Source organism: Callorhinchus milii, unplaced genomic scaffold (assembly GCF_018977255.1).
Source record: "Callorhinchus milii isolate IMCB2004 unplaced genomic scaffold, IMCB_Cmil_1.0 Scaffold3, whole genome shotgun sequence".
Classification (NCBI taxonomy): Eukaryota; Metazoa; Chordata; class Chondrichthyes; order Chimaeriformes; family Callorhinchidae; genus Callorhinchus; species Callorhinchus milii.
Genome location: NW_024704744.1, coordinates 26581483 through 26609259, shown reverse-complemented (window position 1 = coordinate 26609259; position 27777 = coordinate 26581483). Strand labels below are relative to the sequence as shown.

General features: G+C 39.5%; 1 protein-coding gene across 1 annotated transcript; it reads left to right on the top strand.

Moving 5' to 3' along the window:
* gckr (glucokinase (hexokinase 4) regulator) lies at window positions 1–26760 on the top strand. The gene is made up of 19 exons (XM_007903257.2): window positions 1–309; window positions 1422–1577; window positions 2188–2256; window positions 6052–6120; window positions 6968–7041; window positions 7128–7194; window positions 8513–8566; window positions 9192–9286; window positions 10272–10377; window positions 12041–12159; window positions 12893–12991; window positions 14706–14803; window positions 18210–18286; window positions 18705–18801; window positions 19574–19671; window positions 22824–22907; window positions 23426–23575; window positions 24503–24637; window positions 26492–26760. Exons 1-19 carry the CDS (start codon window positions 250–252, stop codon window positions 26663–26665), a joined length of 1881 nt encoding a protein of 626 aa, XP_007901448.1. The 5' UTR covers window positions 1–249; the 3' UTR covers window positions 26666–26760.
* Window positions 26761–27777: the final 1017 nt, after the last annotated feature.

The following is a 27777-nucleotide window of genomic DNA, read 5'->3' as shown; positions in this document are numbered from 1 at the left end:
ACAGCACTCCTTAGTGGGTTAATGTGTAACTATTATGATTAATCATTACAGTAGGAATTTGATCCCACTGGAATATGCAGCTGTTTCTAGGATTTTGGTGATTTGGTAGATCAGAACGATCAAATTCCAAGCCAGCCTCCATGCAAGTACACATGCTTTGTTTATTTCTTTGTTTCTTTCTTTGTGTGTGCATATTCATTTGAATTTTGCACTTCAGCTAAATCACATTCTTCTTCAGAAATAAAAAGGATGAATAGCAATAAAAATTATACCCTTAATGCTGAAACACCACAGCCAGGAAAATGGGAGGTAAGTGCCTCAAACTTGTGACTTCTCATCTTTTGTTAAGTCCTGTTTACATGGTCAGTGCCATTGTGTGGCTTTTTCTCTTTGAGTTCAGGGCACTTTTCCGAGTCCTGTTTGTTAAAGGTTCTTCAAATAGCAAATGATCTTCAAATTTTACCAATAGTGTCATGCAGACAGTAACTGAGCAATATAAGGTTAAATTGGGAAATGTGATCGTAGAATTACACACTTTTGATTTTTCACATCTGAAACCGTAGCTAAGACTAATTACGTAGATTTACCTAGATTGCATAGCACAGAACTATTCCATGTCAGTGTTCATAATCGCCTTGAGTCTCCATCACTCCCACACCTTTTTATTCCCTTCTCCTTCATGTGTATATCTAGCTTCGTCTTAAATGTATTTATACTATTCACTCAACCACCGTTTTGGGCAGTGAGTTCCACATTCTCTTTACCTCTGTTTGAAGTAGTTCCTCTTAAATTCTCTTTTTAGATCCCCAGTCGCTATCTTTTCCTTGTGTTCCCTGGTTATCGACTCCCCAACAAGTGGGAACAGCCTATTTATTCTAACCTTATCAAACCATATCATTTGAATCTGGCGAGGATGTGATTCAAGCCCAAGTATTCTGGCTCGGAATCGGGCTCGGCCACTGTTAAGCACTCTGAAACACTACCCTGCATGGAGGGCATTATGTAAGTGTAAGTGGTTGTTGTTATTATTGTATTCAACCACAGGAAAGCAAAATAGCACAGTCAATTTCTGCCTTCGCTTGATGACCACATTTTCCAGAAAGTTCCATTGGTTTTAATTTGGAAGCTAGTTTTCTGAACAAAAGTTCTTCCAAACTATGACAGAATGTAAGATTTTTCTACAATTCTGCGTGTTCTGAAATTTTACAATAAAAGGATCTTTCAGGCTGAGACAATTGGAATTTCAGACCTCAGAATTTCTGTTACCAAATTCAAAGGAAAATGACATCCTGAAGCTTGTCGATTTGGTTTGTCTAGAAGCATAATTGCTGCCATTGCATTGTTCATGAATTAATGTATTTTCTTCTCACAATGAAACTAGGCCATACACATGGTGATGTGCAGCAATTCTTTTGTTACAGCTTCCAGGATATGAGACAGCATTCCCCATCACAGAGCAATCCAACCCCATCACAAAAAATATAGATACCTCAGATCCTTTTCAGATCGTTCAATTTTTAAAAGAATGTGATGCTGAAATATTTCAGGAGGAGGATGAAAGGATCAGTAATTACAAGGTAAATGTATTCCTTATCTCTTTTGCGGTGTTCAATTAAAAATACAAATTGAGATGGGAGGGAAGGAGGGAAGGTTTTATACAAAAGCTTGGTTGGACCATATTTGGAGCAGTGTGTCCAATTCTGGTCTCCGCACTATAAGAAGGATATATGTTCTCTCTTCGAATAGTGCTTTGGGATCTTTAACGTGCACCTGACCAGGTAGTCGGAGCTTCGGTTTAACATCTCACCCGAAAGAAAGCGCCTCCAACAATGCACTACACAAAGTATTAGCTTTGACTACATGAGTTCAAAGTTCTGAAGTAGGGCTTGAACTCCAATCTTCTGACTCAGAGGTGACTGTGGTATCAATTGAGCCAACCTCACACACATTGTACATATGTCAAAGCATAGGGCAAGTCAGGAGGTGTCCAGAAGGTAGTTTTCCTACCAAGGCTGGTTTATAAGTTTGAGGAACCTTTAAATATTTATGATTTCAAGTCTGACGATAACGTTGCTATGGGTAACAAAAACAGAGCATATCCAACTTGCACTTGTGACAATTGCTTTTCCTTCAAAACATCTTATTGCAAGTGGCAACTAATCAATATGTCTTTTGTTTTATTCACAGAGACTGTATAGTAAATCTATTTTAAAAGCAATGGCAGACGTTGCCAAAAAGGCACAAGAGCTCCTGAAGGTACAGTCCATATCTAAATGATCTTCTTATGACCTTCAGCAAAACAAATTTGCATTTTCTTAAATAAGCTTTCAGTGTGGCAGAGAACATGTATCATAAAGACGTTGCAATAATTCATTGCACGAGACTCTTCTGATTGGCTCCCGTCAGCACCTCCTCACCTCAGGTGCTGACAGCATTACCATCATGGTTGCACACTCCACCTTGCTAAGCCAGTCTGAAATCTTGGGGTCTTGTTTGACCCTCAACTAGCCTTTCTACCCCACATCTGCACCATGACCCGCTCTACCATCCCCCACCTCCACAACGTCGCCCAGCTCCGGCACTGTCTCACACCGCAGGCCGCCGAGACCCTCATACACACTTTCTTTATATCGAGGCTCGACTATGCAAACTCACTGCTTGTCGGCCTCCCCAACTCCTCCATCCACAGGGTGCAGATCATCCAGAACTCTGCAGCCTGTGTTCTCTCCCTCACTAGGCTCTGTGACCCTATCAACCCCATCCTTGCCCAACTCCACTGGCTTCCCGTCACACAGTGGATACAATTCAAGATCCTGGTACTCACCTTCAAAGACCTCCATGGTCTTGCAGCCCCTACCTCTCCAACCTCCTAACCCCCTACCATCCTGTTCGCTTCCTCTGCTCAGCGGGCTCCGGCCTGTTTCACATCCCCCGCCTTAATTGCCCCACTATCAGCAGGCAGGCCTTCCGCCACTCTGCACCCACCCTCTGGAACTCCATCCCGCAGTCCCTCCATCTCGCCCCCTCCCTCGCCACCTTCAAGTCCCACCTCAAGACCCTCCTCTTTGACCGTGCTTTCAATCTCCCTGCTTCCCCCCCTGTCCTCCACCCTCCCCCACCCTGACCCTCAGCTCGGGTCCTTAACTCTGTCTGTCCAGCGCCTTGGGATGTCCTCCCAATGTGAAAGGCACTAAACAAATGTCATTTTGTTGTTCTTGTTGTATTCTGATCGAGAACGTGCACTCACACAGTGTAATACAATACATCTGGGATCAGGGAGGGTGGAGGGCAGAGAGGGTAGGAGGGTGGCTGAAAGCACAGTCAAAGAGGAGGGTCTTGAGGCAAGGAGGCAAGGGAGGGAGTGAGGCGAAGGGAATGTGGGATGGAGTTCCAGAGGGTGGGGGCATAAAAACTGTAGGCCCGACCACCGATGGTGGGGTGGGCCGGGTGGGGGACATGAAGCAGGCTGGAGCCTACTGAGTGGAGGGAGCGGACAGGTTGATAAGGGGATAGCAGGTCGAGGAGGTAGGAGGGGGCAAGGCCATGGAGGGTCTTGAAGGTGAGGATGAGAATTTTGAACTTGATCCTCTAGAGGGAGGAGGAGCCAGTGGAGCAAAGTGAGGGTGGGTGTCATGGGGTCACGGAGCCTGGTGCAGGAGAGCATATGAGTCATGGCATGGATGTGGGGGAGAAAGGACAATTGAGGGTCGAACAAAATTCCTAGGTTCCTGACTGGCTTGGTGAGGTGGAGTGTGTATCCTTGGATGCTGATGCTGCCGGTGCCTGAGGTGTGGAGGCGCTCACACAAGCTACTCAGGAGAGCCTCGGTCTTTCTGATGTTCAACTGTAGAAAATTGTCTCTCATCCAGGTCTCGATGCCTGACAGGTAGTCTGTCAGGACATCAGTGGTCCTGGGATCAAGGGCGGAGGCCAAGAGATAGAGTTGGGTATCATTCGCGTATATGTGGAAGCTGACCCCATGTCTGCGGATGATGTCACCAAGAGGAAGCGTGTACAGGTTGAAGAGGAGAGGACCGAGGACAGAGCCGAGGAGAAATTCCAGACAATGGCGGAGGGAGCAGGCTTCACTGGGGATTTGATGATGCTCAACAGTGCAGGCAGTAAATAATGGAGAACTAGTCAGATTATTTTATAGCTCCCTGAATCTTATAAAAGGGAGCATTGACAGAGGCCTTGAGCAAGCCTGAGGTAGGTTCCTGTTCACTCACACAGACAGGGCACAGTGTCATGCACAAATACAACAAACATCAACAACAAATTACATTTGGAGAGCGCCTTTCATGTTAGGAGGACACCGCAGGCTTTTACAAAAGTTTTGCGGCATTTTAGCATGAGTCTTCATTCTTCCATTCCAATGACCGAGAACTCACAGCAGTTTCTGTTTGCCAGTTTTCAATCTCTCCCCTGAGCAAATCTCACTTGCAATCAAAGATTGACATAAAGCAAACCACTAGTGACCCCAGAATACTTGTTGGGTTCTGGAATTAAACTCACTAAAAACACACAGTTTATCTGTACTAAGCTCTGGTAAGATTCTTGTCACTTGCTAAGCTGGGACCAAAGTACCATTAGGGCATTGGCTTGCAGGTCCATGAGCAGCAGATTGGAAAGAATCCTACTATCCCTTTTGCTCACTGAATAATGAGTGGAATTCTTCCCCTTGGTCCTGGAAACATTGTAAGCCAATGCCACACCAGATCAATCCATGACCAGAAGAATGGCCAGTCACCCTGTTCCCAAAGCCACTCCAAAATTTACTACTAGTGTTCTGTGAGAGACAGTTAGATATGAGCCCACATAGCACCACAGGATGATAATTCAGTATGTGAAGAGTGGAGATGCAAATCAATGTCATTTTACTCCAATTGCACAACATGGTGATTCTCCAAAACATTGCTTCAATGTGCTTCTCTGTGTGAAACACTCCTCTGCCCAAAGCATTGACTGTCCAGCGCCTTGGGATGTCCTCCCGACGTGAAAGGCACTATACAAATGTAATTTTGTTGTTGTTGTTGTTGAAGCTAATCTTGCAAGTTGGAAGAATGTCTACCTCCATTGACCAGTCTGTCACTCCAATTCTTCCTGACAACCGGCCTGGCTCAGCAACTGGACTAAAGAGACTATCCCAAAGGATTGACTTGATTCTGATAGTCCATTGCTAGGCATGTCACCTTGGAACCAGCTCAGAATCAAAGAGACAAAAACAGAAGTTGCTGAGAACACTCAGCAGGTCAGGTAGCTTCTATGGAGAAAGGAAAGTGAGTCAACGTTTTGGGTCCACGACCCTTCGTTAGAACTGGGGCATATTAGAAGGGAGAGACTTTGAAAGACTAACAGAGAAGGGGGAGGCAGGGCAAGGAAGACTAAGGAGAAAGTGGGGTAGAGGACAGGGGATGATGGGATAAAGAGGTGTTAATGATGCAAAACAAGGGGGGAGGGGGAATTGCAACAAAACAGACAGACTAGAGAGAGAAAAGGTGTGTCTGGGACCCAGATGATGTGGTAATGGGCACAGAAGAGGAGGAGGGGGAAGGTGAGCTGTTATGATTGAGGAACAACTACTGTAGTAGTTATGCTACTTGGGACTTACCATTGCCCCAAGCAGTAACACTACTACAGTAGTTGTTCCTTAGTTTTGAGCACTCACTAAATGGATGCCAGGTATTAGGAACTCCTTGTGAGCTTCCTGATGAGCAGCACAGCTCAGAAAAAAATGCATCAGTGGATTGGCATTTTCCTCCTGCCCAAAGCTCGGATACATATGCCTACCTATCGAGCAATGGGTCCACCTGTTGGAAGTGCAGAGCTTCAGCACCTAAATAAAACAGCAGTGATTGTAACCTTCAAAATGAGCCTCTCAAAGAATAAAGTCTTACTTTAGTTATGACTGATGCAATTATTATCAGCTATAAAGATCTTACTGATGTGATGTAGAGTGAAGATGTAGAGAGTTTTTTTGATTTGAGATGTTTGAACAGCATGGAGAGATTAATGCATTTGTAATCCTAAATTCATTCTGAATGTTTTCAGGAACCTGATGACAATCTCATTGTGCTAAGTGGATGTGGAACTTCAGGAAGATTAGCATTTCTACTTGCTGTATGTATTTACCACCACTAATCTCATCAGTTAACTTTGTTTGCGTATATCTATATGTATCTATACATATTTACATACATGTCTGCCCTCTATTGGGCTATTTAGTAACTAGCACCGTATAAGACATAGCATCAACTGTTGTTTTCCTTTTAGTTTCCATTCTCTCAGTGGATCAATTTCAAGTTCCTCACCCTCACTTACAAATCCAACCACTCCTTATCTGTCAGATCTTCTACCCAATTCCTCTGCTCAGCAAACTGTATTTTTGTGTGGCCAAACCTTTACTGCCAACCTCTCTGGAACTCCCTCTCTCTCATTTCCTGTTGCTCCCTTTTTGTATTTACGTCCCATCTCAATTCCTATCTCTTTGAACACATTTATGGCCAACTTTCCCTCTCCCTTCTCCTGTCCCCAAAAATCATACCATGATGTTACCCCAAGTGAATAACACTATATAAATGTAAGTTGTTATTGCTGTAGGTAAATTGGGACATTCATTGTACAAGGGTCCTAGCATGCACATTTGTAGAAAATGTGGGTTAAATGAGAAAATTAGTGTTAGAGAGAAGCAGATTTTGCCCACAAAATGCACAATGTTCTTTACAATATCTTCTGTGAAGCGCTTTGAGAAGTCTCAATAACGTGATACGGCTCCCTTATATCAAATGCAAGGATCTTACTCAGTCACCTATAGTGTGTCATCTGGAGAGATTCAAAATGATTCAACATTACAAATTAAAAGGTGTTATTTTTTATTATTATTATACTAAAGACATCTGGCAAGATATAAATTGAATGGTAGAATTGTTTGGAAGTGGTCAAAATCCATTTTTTTTTATTGGTCCAGTCTTCCTTCAACAACTTGCTGAAAGGACAGTCCAAAAAAGCAAGCTACTGCTATACTATTGCAGGAGGAGACAAGTAAGTATGGACATTGAAATCTGGCATTTGTATTTGAAAAAGTTATTCCCAAACAAGATCTTATTCGGTTATTGGTTGATCTACAGGGCACTCATGACATCTCAAGAACTGCCGGAGGACAATCCAGAGTTAGGAATAGAAATGTTGGAAAAGGTGAGAGTTGCATCTATACATTATTAGGGTGAAAAATGCAGTATGTGATGCGATAATTAAAACCATGTATAATTATCACATTTTGATTCGGAAGGGCATAAAACAATGAAAAATAATTAAAAAGTTGCAGGAGCTCAAACCAAATATTACTCAACAAAAGTGATCTCTTTTGCATATGCTTCACCTAGAGATGTCCCAGTGATAACTGTTATGAGGGTATACCCATGCGGAAACCCAATGTCATCACATCACCAATTCAAACCAAACTGAGAGTTCCAATCATTCCTCCTATACATGGAAATTCTTGAGATATTTATTGGAATGGAATGTGCATTCTCCAGCTGTAGGGACATATCCTGCTTACTTAATTCCTGAGAGTAATAAGCGCAGATTGGTAAGAGCCAAGGCCAACCAAGAACCCCAGAGTGTAAGGGTGGAGTCGAATCAACTAAGACTACATAGCTTGCCACGAAAGTAATCACCTGGCGAGCTTTCCCTCTGCTTCTTCAGCTAGGACCATTCCTGTTAGCACTTTGGCTTACAGGATTAACAGGAGCTGAGTTGGAGAAATCCCTTCCCCCAGTGATTGATCTGCCATTCCAAGTCCTACCAATGAGTGATCAGCTGTAATGAGCAGTGCCCTGGAATACTGCAGATCCGCCTGAGTCAGGACTGGACCACCGAGGGTAGGCTTGATTCTAACAGTCAGCAGTTCAGCACCAATAGATACCCCACTTACCTCTCCCCCTCCCCCCCCCCCCCACCGAAGATAGTCACTATTTAGGTATTTGACATCCAACAAGCATGGGTTTGAGCCGTCACTTGGTGGATAGCAGGTACCAAGAAATCCCTGCGAGCTTCCTGATGAAGAACATAACTCAGCACAAAATGTATGAAAGTATTGCCTATTGCCACCATCTTCCTGCCCACAGATCCCTTCTCACTAACCGATGGTTCCACCATTGCATCATTCAAGTTCACAAGAGGGGTGAGAAAGCATACTGAGCACAGAGGAAGGTAGCATTCTTTCAAAGGCTGTATATCAGAGAGGGTTGACATATAGAACATGTGCAATTCTCAAAGGCAATTTACAATGCGCAATTTTGTCAGAAATCAGCCTTTTCAGTAATGGCATATTTTTAAATGGAAGTCTGGACTTTCCCAGTAGATTTGTGCTTTTTTTTATAGGTCCAGAGTGCAGCTGCTTTTGAAAGCCAGGCCCTTATGATGGATTTTCATCAACAGAAATATTTCTAAAATCAGCTGCATGACAGCAGTAATTTATTTAAGTTAAGAAAATGTTTTATTTATTTTATAGATTTCACAAGGGAAAAAAAAAGTATTATTCATTGGGATTTCATGTGGGTTATCGGTAAGTATAATGACATTCCTTTATTATTTCACTTTATGAGTGTTTCCTATAGCCGCTCTGTCTATAAAATTAAATATATAACATGTATTTAAAATAATTATAAAAATAATAATTTTATTTGCAATTTGACTGCCAACAAAATTCACGCTGCCCCCTCCCAGAATAATAATAATAATAATCCTTGCATTTGATATAGCGCTTTTCACGTGTTCTAGAAGTCCCAAAGTGCTTCACAGAATATACTGTAAAGTGAATTGACTGTATATTTGTGGGCGAACGCGGCAGCCAATTGCGCACAGCAATGTCCCACAGACAGTCGTGGATTGAAAATAACCAATTTATTATTGTTTGGTTTTTTGGAGGATTATTATTATTAGAACTAGAACTGAACCCGCTTTATAACAAAGCAGGTTTTAAAGGAGATCTACTTAGTTACTCCTTTCTGCTACCGATGGAACTTTACACAAATATGTAATAACATTAAAAATTGATTACAGGAATGTTTCTGTTGTGGGTATATGGATAAGATTTTCACAATCATCACCCCATGTTATATGAGCAGCTTAACTATTGTGTTGGCTATATTTGGTTTAAAGTTGCACAGAAAGCTGTTTCTTGCCTTTAGGCTCCATTTGTTGCTGGCCAGCTTGATCTCTGCATCAATAAATTGGACAAGTTCACTCCTGTTCTGGTTGGCTTCAACCCAGTTAACATGGCAAGGTAAGGAGTATCGTCTTAGCCAAAATAAACAAGATCACAAGTTCACAAGATTGGTTGGAATGAAGAAGACTGTTCAGCACATCCAATCTCATCCCTCCAGAGCACCCATTCTGACATTCCCTTATCACAGCATTAAACTGCTTCTTAAATGAGTCCAGTGTCCTAGCCGCTACCACCCTTTCTGGCAACCTGTTCCAGTCGTTGATTACCCTCTATGTAAAAAAAACTTCCTGGTATCTGTCCTGAAATTTCCCTTAGCATTACTAAACAATTGCACATCATTCGATTGCATTTGATGAGATATACAATTATAAGCCATTTGTTCTTGTTTCAGTAAATAGATTCATTTACAGAATTTTGCACATTTAGTATCAAACAGCCATCATACTCTTTATAGATTTGATGACTCACTCTCCTCTCGTCTATAGTGTTTTTCTAGTCTTATTTTTTAAAGTGTGGGCGGCTCCATTCAGGAATAATTAATGCAAGAGCTGGTTCTGCTTAAAAACAACTTTTATGCTATTTACAGTTTGTTTCATTCTAAGTACCCTATCCCTCTGCCTCAGAAGGTTGTGGTTCAAACCCACATCAGGACTCAAGCACATAGAGCAAGCCTCTGTGAGAGGGAAAGTCTCAACTCAACAGTCAATTCACTTTACAGTATATTCTGTGAAGAGCTTTGAGACATCTAGAAGACGTGAAAAGCGCTATATCAAATGCAAGGATTATTATTATAACACCCTATGAGCAGGTGAAAAACACTGATGTGGGTTCTGTTAAAAAAAGTATTATTTGGTCTAAATTCACCATGGTGATGGAAATTGTTTTGTTTTGTTTCGCAAGAACAATAATCGCACAGTTACCTATTTCATGTTTGAGCAACAGGCATTCAAATGGCTCTTAAGCATGGATGTAAGATGAAATGTTTGCAAGATTCAGCATGGAGTATTCAGTAATCAGTGTATTGTCTAACCATGCATTGAAGATCCGACAATATAGAAGGATGGCACTCGACTTTCCAACAAGTGGCAGAAAGAATTCAGAAACTGCATGATTTGCACAAGGGATACATCATCAACCCTGCTATTGGTGTGAGTGTTTATTCAATTAGTTTCTGAACAGTAACTTTATATGACTAGAAAAGGTATTATTTAGTAAAGTAAATAACGCCTTGAAGCAGTTAACTTGCTGACATCTCTAGCAATGAGATCTCAATCATGAGGCCCAGTTACTTTTACAGTGCAGAACTGTTATAGAGTGTCTCAGTATAACAAGGCCCGGATACAACATAGAATCACAGTGGACCCAAAGTGTCATGCAACCCTAGAAATAGTGGTAAGGAGGAATCAGTGCTGACTGGCCAGATTCCTACTCAGGTCACGGAAAACCAACAGGATTCAGTGATGCCAGTAGTAACATCCCGGAAGTAAGCACGAGTGGCCACGCTGTAATGCGCTCCATTATGACGCGGTCTAATTTTCTAACTACCATCTTATAATGGAGCTAGACTAATTAAAGTTGTACTCGTTCAATGAAGTCATTGCTGACCATTCTTCCACCACGCTAATTCCTGTTACAATAAATTGTGTTCATATAGCATCTTTCACCTAAAATAAAATATTTGAGACTCATAATTACATGAGTTATTATGCAGAGAATAGAGAACACCCAGCAGTGATTATATGCTAGGTACCAGGTATTGTCATCTTGTGTGAAGTAGTAGTTCACTGGGCCTAAATGCTATTAAGTGACTAGAATCACAGATGTCTATATCCCACTACAATCTCAGGCTCAAAATCCCACCCAGTCTTAGCTTGTCAGACCGTATTGTCTTAGAATGTAATGTCTTGCAGAATTGTGTAAATTCTTCAATTCAGCCGGTGCTTTTCAAGAATTGTGAACAAAACGCTTTCAAACTAAGACTGATTTTTTCATAATATTCAGTGCAGTGGTAGCGGGGCGGTAGTGTGGGCGTTAGTTAACAATTTCAAAAAATGTTAAACTGTCTATATTCAAACTTAGTGTCAGAATTGCCAGCAATTGCTTTCATACCCTAATTTCTATGGAAAATGTATATGCTTATGTTAACTTTTGTAGAAATAATCAATTATATGAGGAGGTGATGAGATTGGATGGCCCGAAGGGCCTTCTTCTTGTGATCTTATTGCGCAATCAAAAATGTTATGACAAAATGGTCTCCCAGGTTGAGAGTAGGTATAATTTCAGACCTAAGACGTTCCTAGATGTTAATGTTAAAACAAATTAAATGACAGTAAAAGAATGCAGCAAAAGAATCCCTCAAATAGACAAATATATTCATCTAATATTCAATCGTCGAACCATTAAACGTAATTTATATTTGGAAATATCATGCTTCTGGGTGCACCGCATCATTTAACTAATTATTTGTACAAAAGTCAATGTTGGCATACAAATTTCCCATCGAATTTAGGACACAAAAGCAAGTGTTAGAAACTCCAGCACTAATTTTGAACATAAAGGCAGTTTAACATTTATTTTAATTCTCCACAATGCACATTTAATGCACTCATTCCTCTGCAGGATCATGAAAAATTAATTGAGGACATTTATCCCAGAACTGCAACATACTTGATTCTTTTTTTAACAAAAGCATAATTGCACGAATAAGGCTGCAGGATTGCAAGACTTTTGAGAAGTTCCTGTGTCAGCAGAATGTACCTATTATTATTATTATTATTATTGTGTAACTTATATGGAGTTACAATCTTTCAGCCCGAAGCCATTGCTGGGTCATCGCGAATGAAAGGTGGAAGCACCACCAAGATTCTCCTGGAGACCATTCTCCTGACTGCCCATAAAGCTGTGTCAGACAACAGTAGCATCACAGATAGGTATGTTCATATGGATTTTCTTCCATAAAATACCATAGTACCTCCTCTTTACGGAGATCCCAATCAACCCATTTGTGTTACATCTCTAACAGGAATCCCTTCCACAGCTCCCATTTGCAGGTGTTCAATCTCAAAGGAATGAGAAATGGATATTCTTTAGTAGGGAGGAAACATCAAAGCAAAGTAACTCTGACCACTCATCAGTCAGTTTAAAGAAAAGAAGGAAGAAAATTTCAATGATTCATAATTTCCTGTTGAAGACTGGATACTGATGTGGAAACTGTTTGGCTCACCGCCCCCCCCCCCCCCCCCCACCCAAATGGTTGACCACTACTGGTTTAGACCATCATGAGAAAGGTCAAGTTTGCCCGACTAATGATATGTTGTAACAATGTTTTGTCAATAGAAAAAATTGAGTTAAGCCACTTTCTCACAAACGAGAACTCCATTGCCATCCTCAAGATCTGCTAACCAGAAAGTCCAATGGCTACGTGGGCTGGCTTCCAGCCCAATCATTGTAACTGAATCAGGGAGGGGCACCCACAGTCTTGTTATTTACTAATCTTTTTATCTGCTGGTCTTTATCTACTAGTTTTGTTATCCCTTCATAACCATATTCATCAAGGATGTAAAAATTACAATCAATGATAATTAACACATCACACTGTCATAGTTTTCGCCCACCTCTGATAAAACTGAACAAAAATCAGTTGTGTTGCTTGTAAATTTACAGGTGCCTGCTAGACATGCTGAAAAGTTATGAACAAGTGCACAAAAATATCTATTCACACAGCACAAAGATCGCTACTTTGGTGAAACACGCAGGCGCAAGGTAAATCCATAGTTCTTCACAGTAAATTTCTCCAGTATTAATGTCTATGGGATGTCTTCCGAACGATACATTACTTTACATGAGTTCTAGATAACAGATGTAGCCAGCTGCAATGATCATAATAATAATAATAATCCTTACATTTGATATCTCAAAGGAACAAGATATCTTTATTGTTATCCTTATCATGTCTTCGAGACGTCTCAAAACACGTCACAGAATATATTGTAAATTGAATTGACTGTATATCATGCTTCCAAGTAGGAGACAATACAGTATTGAGAAGTTGGGATAGCTCAGTTCCAAGTAAATTCTGCTTACAAGGCCCCCCAACGGCAGATATTTAAAGAAGTATGTGGGTGAACATTGCAAGGGTATGTTAATTCTCACATTATTGAACATTCCCCCGTGTCAATACCATAATTTATTGAATGTTCCATGACTGTACCTCCCATCACTCCTGACTCCAAAGTAGACCCATAAAGCCAAATGGACTGCCAACCTTCATTGGAAGACTGGATAGTGAGATACCAACTTTACCATCGACAGTAATGCAAAAGAATGACTTAGGACATGAGACGAGTACAGGCAAAGGAGGACACGTGAACCAATAGAGAAAATGGTGTGTGTATGTGAGACACCTTTACTTTCATCCAACCCCCTATGAAGGCAAGCTTAGAGATCTGGTGGCTGAGGTATATAGGGAAACAACAAGCTACTGGTGATGCCAGTGTGAGTGTGAGTGCAGCTCAAATGAGAATAGAGACAAACACATGAACAAAATCCTTGTGAACAAAACTAGTGGCAGCAAAAGAAATGGGAAGGCTGAGAACTACTTATAGTAGCAAATAGAAACACAAGGAAAACCTTGACAGAAATATCAGCAAGAGAGGACAAGGACTCAGGAATGCCAAGAAGATACAAAACATAAAATAGGAAGTTTCCGAATGGAACAGGATTCATTGGCATGATAGAAGGAGTGATAAAATAGTTTCTATTTTTCTATTTCTATTTTTATCTCAAATTTGAAATAAAACAGGAGCTATTTGAAATGCACTGAAGGTTCATCAGTTTTTGATATCAGTCTTTATCTTTACCCTCCGAGTCAGCGGGGTGTAGGGGTCGTGGGACCAACAGTAGAAAAGAGAAAAATAATAAAATAATTTGCAAACAAAAGAAACAGTAATGAGATTAGAGTTGTTAACTTCAGTGGGCGAGCAAGCAGCAGAAAATACACTTGCATCAACAATTCCAATGCACAATGGGTTGAATGGTGTCCTGTGTTGTAATTATTCTATGAAAATGAAAGCTGGTGTTTATTGGATTACATTCTACTAAAACTGCAATAAAGTGCAAGGCTGGAATACAAACTGCTATTTCTAGACACTTAAATCACCATGGATATGTTCATCTTTTTGTGGGACAGTTTATTTCCTGGGTCACACATGATCTTCATGTTGTAGACTGAACTGTTTGTATCTATGATACAACCATCTTGGTATTCAGTGATTGCTTTCAAACAAGGGAAACTTGTAAACTTTCACAATACCAGAACAACAACAACAACAACAAATTACATTTGTATAGCTCCTTTCACATCTGGAGGATGTCCCAAAGCACTGAACAGACAGGAGACCTCAGATGCAGAGTTGAATGTATTGTTTACATGTGCTGGAAACATATTTACCATATTGTTGGGATTATTTCCACTCAGCTTGCAAAAGAATAGCCATATATATTACATTGGCTGGAAGTCACTTGGAATTATTGGAATCATTGATGCCAGTGAATGTGTGCCAACGTTTGGAGCAGGTAAGTGGGATTCTATTGTTCTGTTTAACACAAGAGAAACCATCAATCTGAATTCAATACAATCTAAGTTAATATTTAAATGCTTTACTGAGAATTTTCCTGTTGCCCCCACCCGGTCACCCGCAGGGTACTCCAAGGCTCCATCCTTGGCCCCCTTCTTTTTCCTCATCTACATGTTCCCTCCTCTCTGGACTATTCCCTCCTTGCCCTCCTTGCTGGTCTCCCCAACTCCGCCATACATAAAATCCAATTAACTTAAAACTCCGTCGCACAGATACTCACCTGCATGAAATTCCGTACCACCAGTACTTGCCAGGCTCCGGTGGCTCCCAAACACTGAATGGATCGATTTCAAGATCCACTCTCCCGTTTTCAAATCATTTCAATCCCTCGCACCTCCCTAGCTATCCAACCTGCTTACCCCTCACTCCACCATCCACTGCCTCCTCTCGGCCACCTATTTGTCCCTCGTGCCCTCTGTTCCTCCATTGGCGGCCGTACCTTCAGCCACTAAGCCCCAAAACTCTGGAACTCCCTACCTCAATCCCTCTGCATTGTCCCCTCACTCCCCACCTTCAAATCCCGCCTAAAGATTTTCTTTTTGATCGTGCTTACGGTCACCTCCGCCCTCCCTCTCTCCCTGGCTCATTGTCAGACTCTGCCACTGTGAAGTGTTCCGGGATGCTATATAAATGCAAGTTGTTGTCGTTGAAAGCTGCATTGCTCAGAGTGCTGCATTTTTTGTGAGAAATTAATCCAAGGTTCCGTCTTCTCAGTCAGGTGGACATTAAAGATCCCATGACACTATTCAGAAAGAGAAAGGTCAGACCTTCAGTCACGTAGATCAATTGATCATTTGCCTCATAGATGTTTCTGGGATTTTGCTGGCACAAATGGCTGCCACTTTTGGTGAATGAAGGAAATCCCACACTTAAGAGTAATTATTTTTGAGATGTTCTGATCTGATAAGGCACACCAAAATGCAAGTTGTTTTTAATGCATAAAGAAATAGAGTCCAACTTCTACATACTCTTAGAATTTGAGGTTGCACAGAATTGAAATTTTAAATTCAGTCTTACTTTGGAAGTCAGAAGCAAAAATCTGGCTTCCAAATTTGGTAAGAATTTAAGAATTTTCCATAATTTAGCACGTATTAAGATACAATGCCTTACAAGCTTAGGCTAGGTGGAATTTTGAGCTTGCAGTGTTGGAAATATCGACAGAACAATTTAAAACACAATCTATTTCTAACCGATATAGGGCTATGCTATACCAATGTTGTAGTGAAGGTTTACTGTATTAAATTAAAATTAAGTTCTCCTGCTCTTCATTAAGTTTACTTAATGTAGCAACCCAAAAACAATGCAGTACTATTGCACTGGGGAGTTTTATGCAGGCTCAGTTAAGCACAGCTAAAATAGCAGCATCTTTCAAGACACCTTATTATCCATTCATCCAAAATAAGCATCAACATGCATGATGAGAGTAAAGTGGAGGTGCACAGATCAGTGTTGAAACTGCACTGCTAACATTTTCCTGGAATGGGACAGAATCAGAATGTGCCAATACAAAATGAAATAGTGGCATTTATTATTTGAGCCTGGTTTAATTAAAAATATTGAAGTGATATTACAGTTTACAATATAATTTACATTTATACATTGCTATTCACATTGGGAGGACACCTGGACTTGCTTGAAGTTCCATGCAGTAGCATTAATAAAGCAGTCGGAGTAATAGTATGTTTTTCACTTTAGTGCTATGCCCTGACGAGGTTCAGAACGTGGATTACTGAAAGAAATTAATCAGGCGTCACTCCTCATAACAGATTAACTCTGAGTCATCCGTGTTATTTCTTTCCTCATCAACCTCTCTTCCTTAGAGCAGTAAACCATGGGTTCCTTACTGAAAATCAATCACAATGAGTCAGTCATCAGTGCTAGTAAGTGATGATGTTAGCCTGAGAGATTTGTGTAATCCCTTTCCTCCTCACCTTCACAATTTCCGAAAGAAAAACATTAAACCACTTCTTGATTTGAAAATTGTGAAATGTGAGAGCTCGCAGATTTGGAAATTCATCCCACCGACAACCCTTTCAATTGAAACAATTATCCATTTGCTGCTGAGGAAATTCTGAAGCTTGGAATGATATCTTCTGGAAGGTGTTACCTAAAGTTACCTAAATTTAAGTTTGTGAACACACATTCATATACCCATGGCTTAGGACCCACCTTGTAATCGAGTCAGCAGCAAGAGGAATTGTTGCTCAGTGAATAGGGGGGTGTTCAGGCTGTGGGCAGAAGGATCATAACAATGCTCTCATAACTTTCATGCTGAGTCACACTACTCACCTTGCAGCTTGCAAGGAATTTGTGGTACCTACGTCGATCTATCAAGGGCTCTCATCTGCTGATGTCAGATGCTGTTGTCAGTAACTATTCTCTTTGGGTTGGGGCTCTTTCAACTTGAAGTGGCTCCAAGGTGACATTAGTTCCCTTACTCTACATGCCTCTGTTTAACCTAGCAGTAAGTAGGAACCCCGGTTGTTAGTCAATTTGGGAATCTCTTTCCCGGGTGTAATAATCCATTCAAAAAATGTTTTTGTTCAAGTAATAATAATTTGGTCACTCAATCCATGACTGTCAGTAGAATACTGCTGTGTGCAATTGGCTGCCATGTTTCAAGATGTACAGTAAATTCACTTTACAGTATATTCTATGAAGTGCTTTGAGACGTCTCCAAGATGTGATAAGGTGCTACATCAAATTAAAGAATTATTATTATTATTATTAGAAGATTGGAATCAAGTCAATCTTTCGTAGTGCTTTTGGGCAATCTGGTTCCTGAGCCAGGTAACACTATGGGCATTGTTAATAACTGGCTGCCTCATTAACAGGACTTGGAGAAACAGATATATCAGGTGGACTGAGATTTCTGGTGCTTGCTAATCCTGCAATTCAAAGCAGTAAATGATATGGTGGTCCATGCTGGATAAGCAGTGGGAACCTTGCCAGTGATAAGATGCGCAATTCTAGCTATTTAAACAGCAACAACAACAAATTACACTTGTATAGCGCCCTTCACATTGGACAGACCAGGAGATCCCCAGCGCAACACTGGAGAGCCCAAACCCTGGGATACTCTTGTCAACCTGTGCCTAAAGCCTCTGAGATTAGGTAAACAGGGAGTATCTCCCTGGAGTGAGAATGCAGACTCCATACAATCAGAAATCAGATGTAGGTAGATTTCTCAATAATTTGGTTTGGAGACTCTTTATCTTGCTGTATAAAATCAAATTATTGTCAATAGACTTTTGAGTATGTCTACTGGCCTAATGCAGATGATTTAATAAATAATAATAATTGATTATAAAATGTGTTCTTTTTCAACTTCATCCCCAATGCAGATTCCAGTCACGTGCGTGGTTTTGTAAACAATGGCTTTGAGGAAATGGCAAACAACAATGGAGACCTATCGTCATTGGTAGGTGGTTCCGATTTATAAATTACATTTCAGTTTTAGATACAGGGAATTTAAACAAGCAAGAAGTTTCTTCAACAATTGGATTATAACGAATGTTTTTCAAAAATTGCAATGAATATTGTGTCAGATATATTCAAGAGACTCTCATTTATTTTTCGAGCAATTCTTATTCTATTCTTAGCATTAACTTGAAATTTATGTGAAAGGTAGAGTTGCTTGTATCATGTGGTTATATAATTCCTTCGAGTCTAGGGCTCTCACTCCCTTTGAATCGCCTATTCTGACTTTTTGGAGTACAGGAAATTTAATATTGGAATATCGATAAAGAGAAATATTTGCACTTAGTGTCTATTTTTATTTATATGACATACTGTATTCAGAATTTTTGGTCAAGGTATGCATTTTATTCCAAATTTAGGGACCAGAATTTGCCATCTCACATGAATATTTTCTAAAGACCGTGCTTCCCACGATTCAAGAGAATGATACTGTTGTCTTCATCTTTACTTTAGATGGTAATTAACAAATTTCTTCACATATTTACTGCTTTGTTTATTATTAATAATAATTATAATGATCATAATAATTCTTGCATTTGATGTAGTACCTTATCATGTCATTGAAACGTCTCAAAGCGCTTCACAGAATATACTGTAAAGTGGAGTAACTGTGTGTTTTGTGGGTGAAATGTAGCAGCTAGTTGCGCGAAGCAATATCCCACAAACAGCCATGGAGTAATTCACCAATTTTACATGGGGGATTGTTGGCCAAGACACCGAGAGAAACTCCCTTCTCTTTTTGAATAGTCCCTTGAGATCTTTAACAGTCACCTGAACAGACAAATGGGACCTCAGTTTTATGTCTCATTACAAGGACAGGACCTCCGACAACTGCATTGGAGTGTCAATTTAAACTATATGATTCCAAGTTCTGAGGGACTTTAACCCACAACCTTCTGACTCAGACACAACAGTCTGCCTTTATAATGGGATTATAGAGGAAAGAGACCTTTCTCAAGTGCCTTGCCATGTAAACTGTGTTTCCACCAGGTAAACTACTTTATCACATTGACTTGCAAGCATCTCCCAATCCAAATCTCCTCAAAGTGGAAGTCTCACAAGTTCATGTGCCACAGATGGGATTCAATGCTGAAAACGTAGCTTTGTGTCAGTAACTGAGGAATGTTTTCCCAATGGTGATGTCCTAGGAAAATTATTTTATCAATTTGAGCATTTTTCAACCCCAATGTTATGATGCCCCTTCTATTCTTTGTGTTTTCTGAATAAGATGACCTCAAGGAGATTGAGAAAATCGCATGGCAGGTGAAGGCATCAACCACCAACTTGTATGCAATGTGGCATTCAACAACAGAACATCAGGTGCCAGTAAGTAAACATGTTGCAAATCTATCATGTCATGGTGTTCTGTGTACAATAAAAACATGAGGAAAGATCATGAGTGAGAAATATGCTTTTTGCCTACTAAAGCACCTTAATGCATTAAAAGACATTCAAAAAGGATTCCTATGTAACAAAGTGATATGCATACAGTACGTCCAAAGGTACCCATGATTGAATGAAATGCCTACTAACGATAGTTTTTCATTGCTTTTAAGTTACAAACTAACACCTACTTCAATTTAAAGTGCTACAAGCCAAAATGCAAACACAAAAGCATTGCCTCAAACAACACAACAACAAATTACAATTGTTGGATGGCCGTATCTCTCCAAATGCCAAACTAAATCTATTTTCAAGGTAACTGAACTCCTTTTCCTAAAATGATCAGCTTCCCCACAATTGTTAAAAGAAGAGCTGTGTTAAAATAGCAGTTTGGTTTATTCAAATAAGGTCTCCCCCTAACAATTGACTTGATTAATGTTACCCATAGGAATTATCCAGTCAGTGTAGTGTCAGCCTGGCTCAGTGTGTAACACATTCGCCTCTGAGTCAGAAAGTTGTGGGTTAAAGCCTTGCGTTGGGACATGAGCTCATATTCTAGGTTCACATTCCAATGAGGGCTTGGCGGCATTGTCTTCAGATGAGTTGTTAAACCAAAGTCAGGTCTGCCTGTTCAACAGCAACAAAAATATGCATTTATAGAAAATACTTAGTCCAATTCTGTGGGAAGAAATTCCACCTGGGTATGGAATTATTCCATTTATGTAATATTTCAGAGCGTCCAGAATTTGGGAAATTTTCTAAATACAGCATTAATTTTGAAGCTAGTTTTTTGTAAATTATTTTAAGAACTACAGAAAACTGTTTTCAAAGTTAAGGCTGAATTCAATAATTTTCTAAATTCAGGACACTCTAAAATGCTACAAAAATAGTGTTTACCTAGACCCAAGTGGAATTTCCCCTCAACAGTTCCTTTTAAGCACTGTGGAAGATTAGCTTCTAAATTAAAATAAATTTTAAGAATTTTCCACAATTGAGGGCAATCTAACATTTAATACAAAATGGTCACCAGAGTTGGGCTGGTATCCGATGAACCAGTACTGTGGTCTTATTATTGTCGCTTCATGATTCTCACAACAAGTACATTTTTACAACTTAGTAAAGTTTGTACTGAGTTGAAGTATTTCTTCCTCATAAGGTGTGCCACGTTTACAATCACTGGCTAATGTTCCAGTTCGGTTTCACCCTGAGAAAGAAGAAGCAGAACAAATTTAGACGTGTACAGGCAGGGAGAGGCTTCTAACATACACAACCTGGCTATCGAGGAGGTCAGATGCTAAAAAAAATTGAGGAAGAATTTGATCTACCAGATGTGGGGACATATTATTTTACTCAAGTTTGATTGAATTGTGAAGCAGCAAATGAGTAGAATGACCCAATATACTTAAAAATTGTAAGAAATCTGTTGCAACAGGTACATTTAGAATATTTTATGTCAAATAACATAATGTTCCACACTGACTTAGTCCAAATACGTGAATCAATTACTGAACAAATAATCAGCTTTCTCTAATTTGGATATAAAAACATTGTGCCAATGGGTCCCTGAGCATGTAGATACTTGTGAGGAATTGAATAAATTACATTAAATGGTCAGGGTAACTCGTCACCTTTTTGAACAAAGGCATACATTAAGCTTGTCAATGAAGCAATTTCTTCAAGTAACAGCTGGCATGCAAGGATGGGTGGAACTGTTGCTGATAATGCAAAGAGAAACCAGTTTGCTGAATTGATTAAAGGGACAACTACGACAAACAAACTGACTGATTAAAAATGATCTAGCTTCCAATTTTTTTCAAAGAAAAATGTCTGGCACTGAGAATCTAGTGTGGAATTAGCAATCAGTCAAGGTGACTGGAATGAAATCTGGAAAGTAGCAAAGCCATAATTACTTCTGCCAAACCAAAACATATGCAAGTGAAGTAAAATAAAGCCTAAATGTATTAGCATTTTTTTGGAGAGATGGAGATAGTGCCGGTCATGGTATAGATTGCACCACAATATACATTGCTGAAAACAGCCCCCATAGTTTTTTTAAAAAATGCAATGACTGGTGAATGGACCAGAAGTAAATAACAGAATGTGTTGCCTGTGTAGAAAGGCAAGGATTACAGCAAGTTGTTACAAAAACAACAATTTCCATTTATATAGCACTCTTCGCACAGGGTAGTATCTTACCTAGAGCGCTTTCAATACTGGATAAACTTAATGGTAGTCACGGCTAGATTGGAAGGGTTTTTCAATGTCAACAATAATAATAATAATCCTTGCATTTGATATAGCACTTTTCACGTTTTCTAGACATCTCAAAGAGCTTCACAGAATAGACTGTAATGTGAATTGACTGTATATTTGTGGGCGAAACACAGCAGCCAATTGCACATAGCAGTGTCCCACAAACAGTCATGGAATGAAATGACCAATTTATTATTGGGTTTATTTCTTGAGAAATTATTATCAGGCATGTGGAATAAGGAAACTTGCCCAAGGTTTCGCCCTGCCAAAAATCAAACCCAGGTCTCTCACTTGCAAAGCAAGCGCTCTAACCACTGAGCTACAGGACTCCACAAGGGTGATCCATAAATAGAGAGTTTGGTATTGAAAAGTGTTCTGGTAGATTACAAAGATGACAAAGAAGTGAGATTAAAGGTTCACTAGTCTAATGAGGGTTATGGAACACAATACATTAAAATAATTTATTGTAATTTATTTTTCTACTTCAGGAAAGTAGGTGATATTGGAGCAGTTAGATAAAATGGAATTTGATGTTTCAGTATCATAAATATAAGAGAATGCGAAAAGGTAACTACGATTTCATAAATTAATTACACAGCTAACAAAACAATAAAGACATTTCAAGGTGAAATACATATTGTACTGTGTTTATTGAGGAAATGTTAATAAAACATTAGTCATAAAACGACTGTTTTGACTTATAAATTTATCTGGGTAAAATGTTAACATTTCTTCCTGTTATAATAGCATCATACCTGAACAATCACGCTTGCCTCTCTGTTGTTTGGCAGCAAATTTGCACCAAACGTANTTTTTTATACAACGTATCTGTTAATTTGCAGCAACAACTGGAGGAAATATTTTCTGTTGCAATAAATGTCACTTGGCCAAAACTGCTCTCTGAGGATCAAGGAAGCTACATTCAGGTAATAGCAACATGTTGCTATTAATTACTTATCTCGAACACATTATTATGAACAAGTGGGAAGTGCCAGAATGAGCAATGAGGGGGACCTCACTCCTTCCTCCATATCTCCCTTTTGCCACATCTTTCAAGCTCGCTCTCCCTATTTTTCCAATTCCCTCTGTCTCCTGTTCTCATCCACTCACTTGCTCACACCTTTCCTACTCACTCTTCTCTTTCTCTCTCACACACTCACTTTCTCATATCTTTCATACTCACGCTCTTTTCTCTCTTTCCCTCCCACCTCCACACACACTCTTTCTCACACCATTCATACTCTCTCTCTCATACATCCATTATCTCATACCTTTCATATTCTTCTCTCACACACACACACTGACTTTCCCACATCTTGATTACTCACTCACAGGCTAAATCTGAAACGAGGGTTGTGGCCTTATCAAACTTATACCATTGATACTATTAACATCCAAGTTTATGTGATGATCTTATTAACTACTTTGTTCTTACTTTACACAGAGGTTTCAGTATGAATTGAGTACGAAGTGGGTACTGAATGCAATAAGCACAGGGGCACATGTTTTGAAAGGCAAAGTCTACTACAATCACATGATTGATCTCAGAGTCAGTAACAGCAAACTCTTTGGGCGGGCCTTGTCACTTCTACAGGTAGGAGATGCTGTAAAGAAGATTTTGTTTTCAAAAGGATATTGCAGGATTTCTTTTTAATAAATTGTGCTCCAGCAGCTCCCCTAGAATTACAATGTCCTCTCGCTCGCCAGTATTTGTTTTGACAACTGGAAATAAAATAACTTCTGAGATTAAGTATTTTGTGGCAACCACTCAACAGTTTTTGTCCCTATGCTGGTTGTATATTGGAGCTACTTGACAGTTGTCACAAATTTACCGAATATCTGGCATATCTACACTTTACAGTCCATCCTGTGAAGCAATTTCTATTATGTGGTAATGTGCAATATCAAATGCAAGAATTGTATATTATTATTCCATTGAATGACATTAGTAACCCCTTTCTCAGTTACTACTAATTTCAGCTGCACTTGGTTTCGCTTCTTCTGAGCTTATTGTTCAGCGGGCACTGATAAAGTAGGTGCAAATGATCAAGCTCAGACAAACCAAGGTTATGTGATGCAAATAAAACACCAGAAGATCACTCTTCAGCTTCCATGAAATAAGGACAGAAATATACATTTTTATCAGAAACCATACCAACTCCTTTTCCAATTAAAAAAAGCTTTTACTTTTGAATGCTAAATTAATGTTATAAGTTTAATCATATATGTACATAGACAGACTTTAAAAAGTAGTATTTAAAAGAATTAAACATGATATAAAAAAATAGTTTTACTGACAATCTATTCAGCTTTATAAAATGGTACATTTCGTCAAAGTACAGAATACAAACAATACTCTTATAAACATAATGGAATTTATTGTTGTCTGCTGGATATGTTTGTACACACACACTGTCATTTGACAGCTTTCTGATTTAAACAAAAATGTCTCAACAGGTACTTAAGATACAAATTAATGCAAATGGGATTTACTTCAAATTAATTTCTTTATCTCCTCTAGAAGTTTACAGGCCAATCTAAATCAAAATGCTTTGAGGCATTACTCCAATCAATTTATGAAACAGATGAATTAAATGAAGAAATAAAAAATGTGGAGATTTCGAAACACATTCAATGGGCAGCAACAATGAACAAGGTAAAAGTAATAAATAAACACTTAACTTAAAATGCTTGCACTTTATTGAGCAAAAAAGGTAGATAGGAACATTGAGAACAATGTATTTATGTAGTACCCTTCACACAGGATAATGTCTCAGAGCATTGAAAGATTACTAAAAGAGTGTGAACGAGAGAGAAATGTCTGACTGCTATCAATTTTTCTCGTGCCTTGTAGGAGGTTAATTGTTTACTCCCTTGCCATTTGACATTGTATGGCTGCTTACAATTTGTTGACTGCAAACATGGAATACAGTAATTTATGTATTAATCTTCCTGGAAACAATTTGGTCCAAATGAACTGATTTAAGACAGCGAACGTCAGCAAGAATTTCCTACAGAAGGGGATTCAGAATTCTGAGTATGAAAAAAGACAAAATTAATCCAACCAAATTATTCACTATGCAGAAATGATGAAATAGAAGGAATTTTGAGTATAAATTAGATATTAATAGAGAAGTAGCATTTATATTCCAAAGAATAATAAATAGATTAGGGAAAGCAGTTGAGGCAGATGGCATAAATTAATTTATGAGATAATTGAATGCATTTCTGAAGAATAAAGATGAATGTTATGATGAAAAGACAGACAGCCGGAGTCAAGAACTATCAAAAAGCCAGGTGTCAGCTTGGCAATTGGTAGCACTCTCTCATCTAAGGTTGTGGATTCAAGCCCCACGTTGAGACTTTGAACTTACATAGTCCAAAGTGACGTTCCAATGCTGAGGTTTGCAGCTTTTTCAGAGATACTGTCCATCAGATGAGATGTTAAATCAAAGCCCTATCTGCAAGTTCTGTTTGATATTAAAGATCTTATATCCTGTAGCTCAGTGGTTAGAGCACTCCCCTTGCAAGTGAGACACCTGGGTTCAATTCCAGGCAGGGCGAAACCTTGGGCAAGTTTCCTTACTCCACACACCTAATAATAATCCCTCCAAAACAAAAAAATAATAAATTGGTCATTTTAAATCCATGACTGTTTGTGGGACATTGCTATGCATAATTGGCTGCCGTGTTTCGCCCACAAATATACGGTCAATTCACTTTACAGTTTATTCTGTGAAGCGTTTTGAGAGTCTAGAAGATGTGAAAAGTGCTATATCAAAATGCAAGGATTATTATTATTATATTATATATCACTATTCGATAAGAGAAGAGTTTTGAGATTCTCTCAGTATCCTTGCCAACAGAAAATAAAATTGGCCATTGTTGTTGTTGTTATTCACGTCATGCCTGTTTGTGGGACATAGTTATGCACAAATTAACTGCAGAATCCCCTTCAAAATATAGTCACTTTAAAAATGAAATAAGGTGTGATATAAAATGGAAGGATTATTACTATTATAAAAAGGAGCAGGCTTGTTGGCCTGATGGCTGTTTGAGTTGGGGCTAAGCAGGTCAAAGATATAGGAAGGTGCCAGAGCATGAATGCCTGATGGCACCTCCCTACCTCTCCGACCTATTTACTCCCCAACCCCCTTCCCGCTGCCTTCACTTGAATGGCTCTGGCCTCCTGTTTGTTCCTTGTGCCCTCAGTTTCTACCTCGGTGGCCATGCCTTCAGTTACTATGCCTCGAAATTCTGGAACACTCTTCCTCTATCCCTCCACCTTGCTTCCTCCTTTCCCATCTTCATATCGTGCCTGAACACCTTCCTCTTTGACCGTGCCTACGCTCACCTCCTCCTTGGCTCATCACTATGCTCTGCCACTGTCAAGTGCTCTGGGCCGCTACCCTGCGTGAAGGGCGCTATTGTTGTTGTTTCCTTATCTAAAATATTCTAAAGTTATTGAGATTTCTCTCTAAGTTTTTTTGATGGTTTGTCTCGCATGCAGGTTGTACCTACAGCAGTGGTCACTTTAATTAGAAACTGCTCAGTCTCTGAAGCAAAAACTCGACTTGCATCCTGTCCCATCGTGCGAGATGCCATCAATGCATGTATGACTGGCTCAGGGCTGAAACGGACAGCAGAGCAGAGAGAAACAGATGAGAAAGAACCGGGTGAATGAAAACAACAGCCCTTTGAGTGCAATTATTTCCGAACAGCAAGATATGAAATTATAATTTTACTTCATTTTGAGACAATAAACGTATCATAACTTTTTACAGCTCTCTAATCATTACAATTATCAAATTTAGTAGAAAATCATTTTTACAGATCTCAAGATATAATAGATTTACAGCACAGAAGGAGTCCATTTGGTCCATTGTATGTATCTAAGCTGAGCTATCTGTAATGTTGTGTTTTCTCAGCACTGGCAGCCTAGACTCTGAATCAGAGGAGTGAGTGCTGCTAACTGAGCCGAGGTGACACTTATTGAGCCACTGCTGGAGTTTTGTAGTCTATAATGAAGAATATTTCAGTGAGAAATATTGAGAAATATTGGGGAGGACAAGTTTGCAGGACTATAGGGAGAGAGCGGGGTTGTGGGATTGAATTGGATAGCTCTTTTAAAAGAGCCAGCATAAACACGATAGCCCGAATGGCCTCTTTTTGTGCTGTATAATTCCATGATTCTATGAAATGCTGCTGTTATAAATCATAGAGTCTCCCACTAATATGGCTCTCCATGAAGTGGTTAAAATGATGAATTTGGTAGCTTTCTTATAAATATCACTCTGTATCACCTGCTGAATGTGTATAACAAATATACGAATATTTCGCCCACAAATATACGGTCAATTCAATTTACAGTCTATTCTGTAAAGCGCGTTGAGACGTCGAGAAGATGTGAAAAGCGCTATATCAAATGCAAGGATTATTATTCATTATTATTATAACAAGGAACCTCACTGAAACCTGAGTGCAGAGAAAAGCTTCCTTGAATTAAAATTGTGTGTCCTATTACATGGAGGTCATGGAACCCAGATTGACAATGGTTACAGCTGCTTTGTATTTCTACACCACTGGCGGTTTCCAGGGTCTAATAGCCAGTGGCAAGCATTAGCTGGAGCAACAAAATGTACGCTATCCCTAAGGTGACTAAAGCTAATCTTTCCTCTTTGGCCTATATGGAATGTGGAAGGAGTGGGTGGGTTGACCCTTTCTTGTCCCTTATTTTCTTATGTTCTTTCCAAGTAATGCATTCTAAATGCTCCACTTGTCTAGATAACTACCCCT

What these genes read in the sequence shown, in the direction of transcription:
- gckr (XM_007903257.2), top strand. Translation starts at nt 250, where the DNA reads ATGAATAGCAATAAAAATTATACCCTTAATGCTGAAACACCACAGCCA. An exon ending in AAAGGATCAGTAATTACAAG is followed by an intron (nt 1,578 to 2,187) that starts GTAAATGTATTC and finishes TTTTATTCACAG; the next exon opens with AGACTGTATAGTAAATCTAT. An exon ending in AACCCAGTTAACATGGCAAG is followed by an intron (nt 9,287 to 10,271) that starts GTAAGGAGTATC and finishes CATGCATTGAAG; the next exon opens with ATCCGACAATATAGAAGGAT.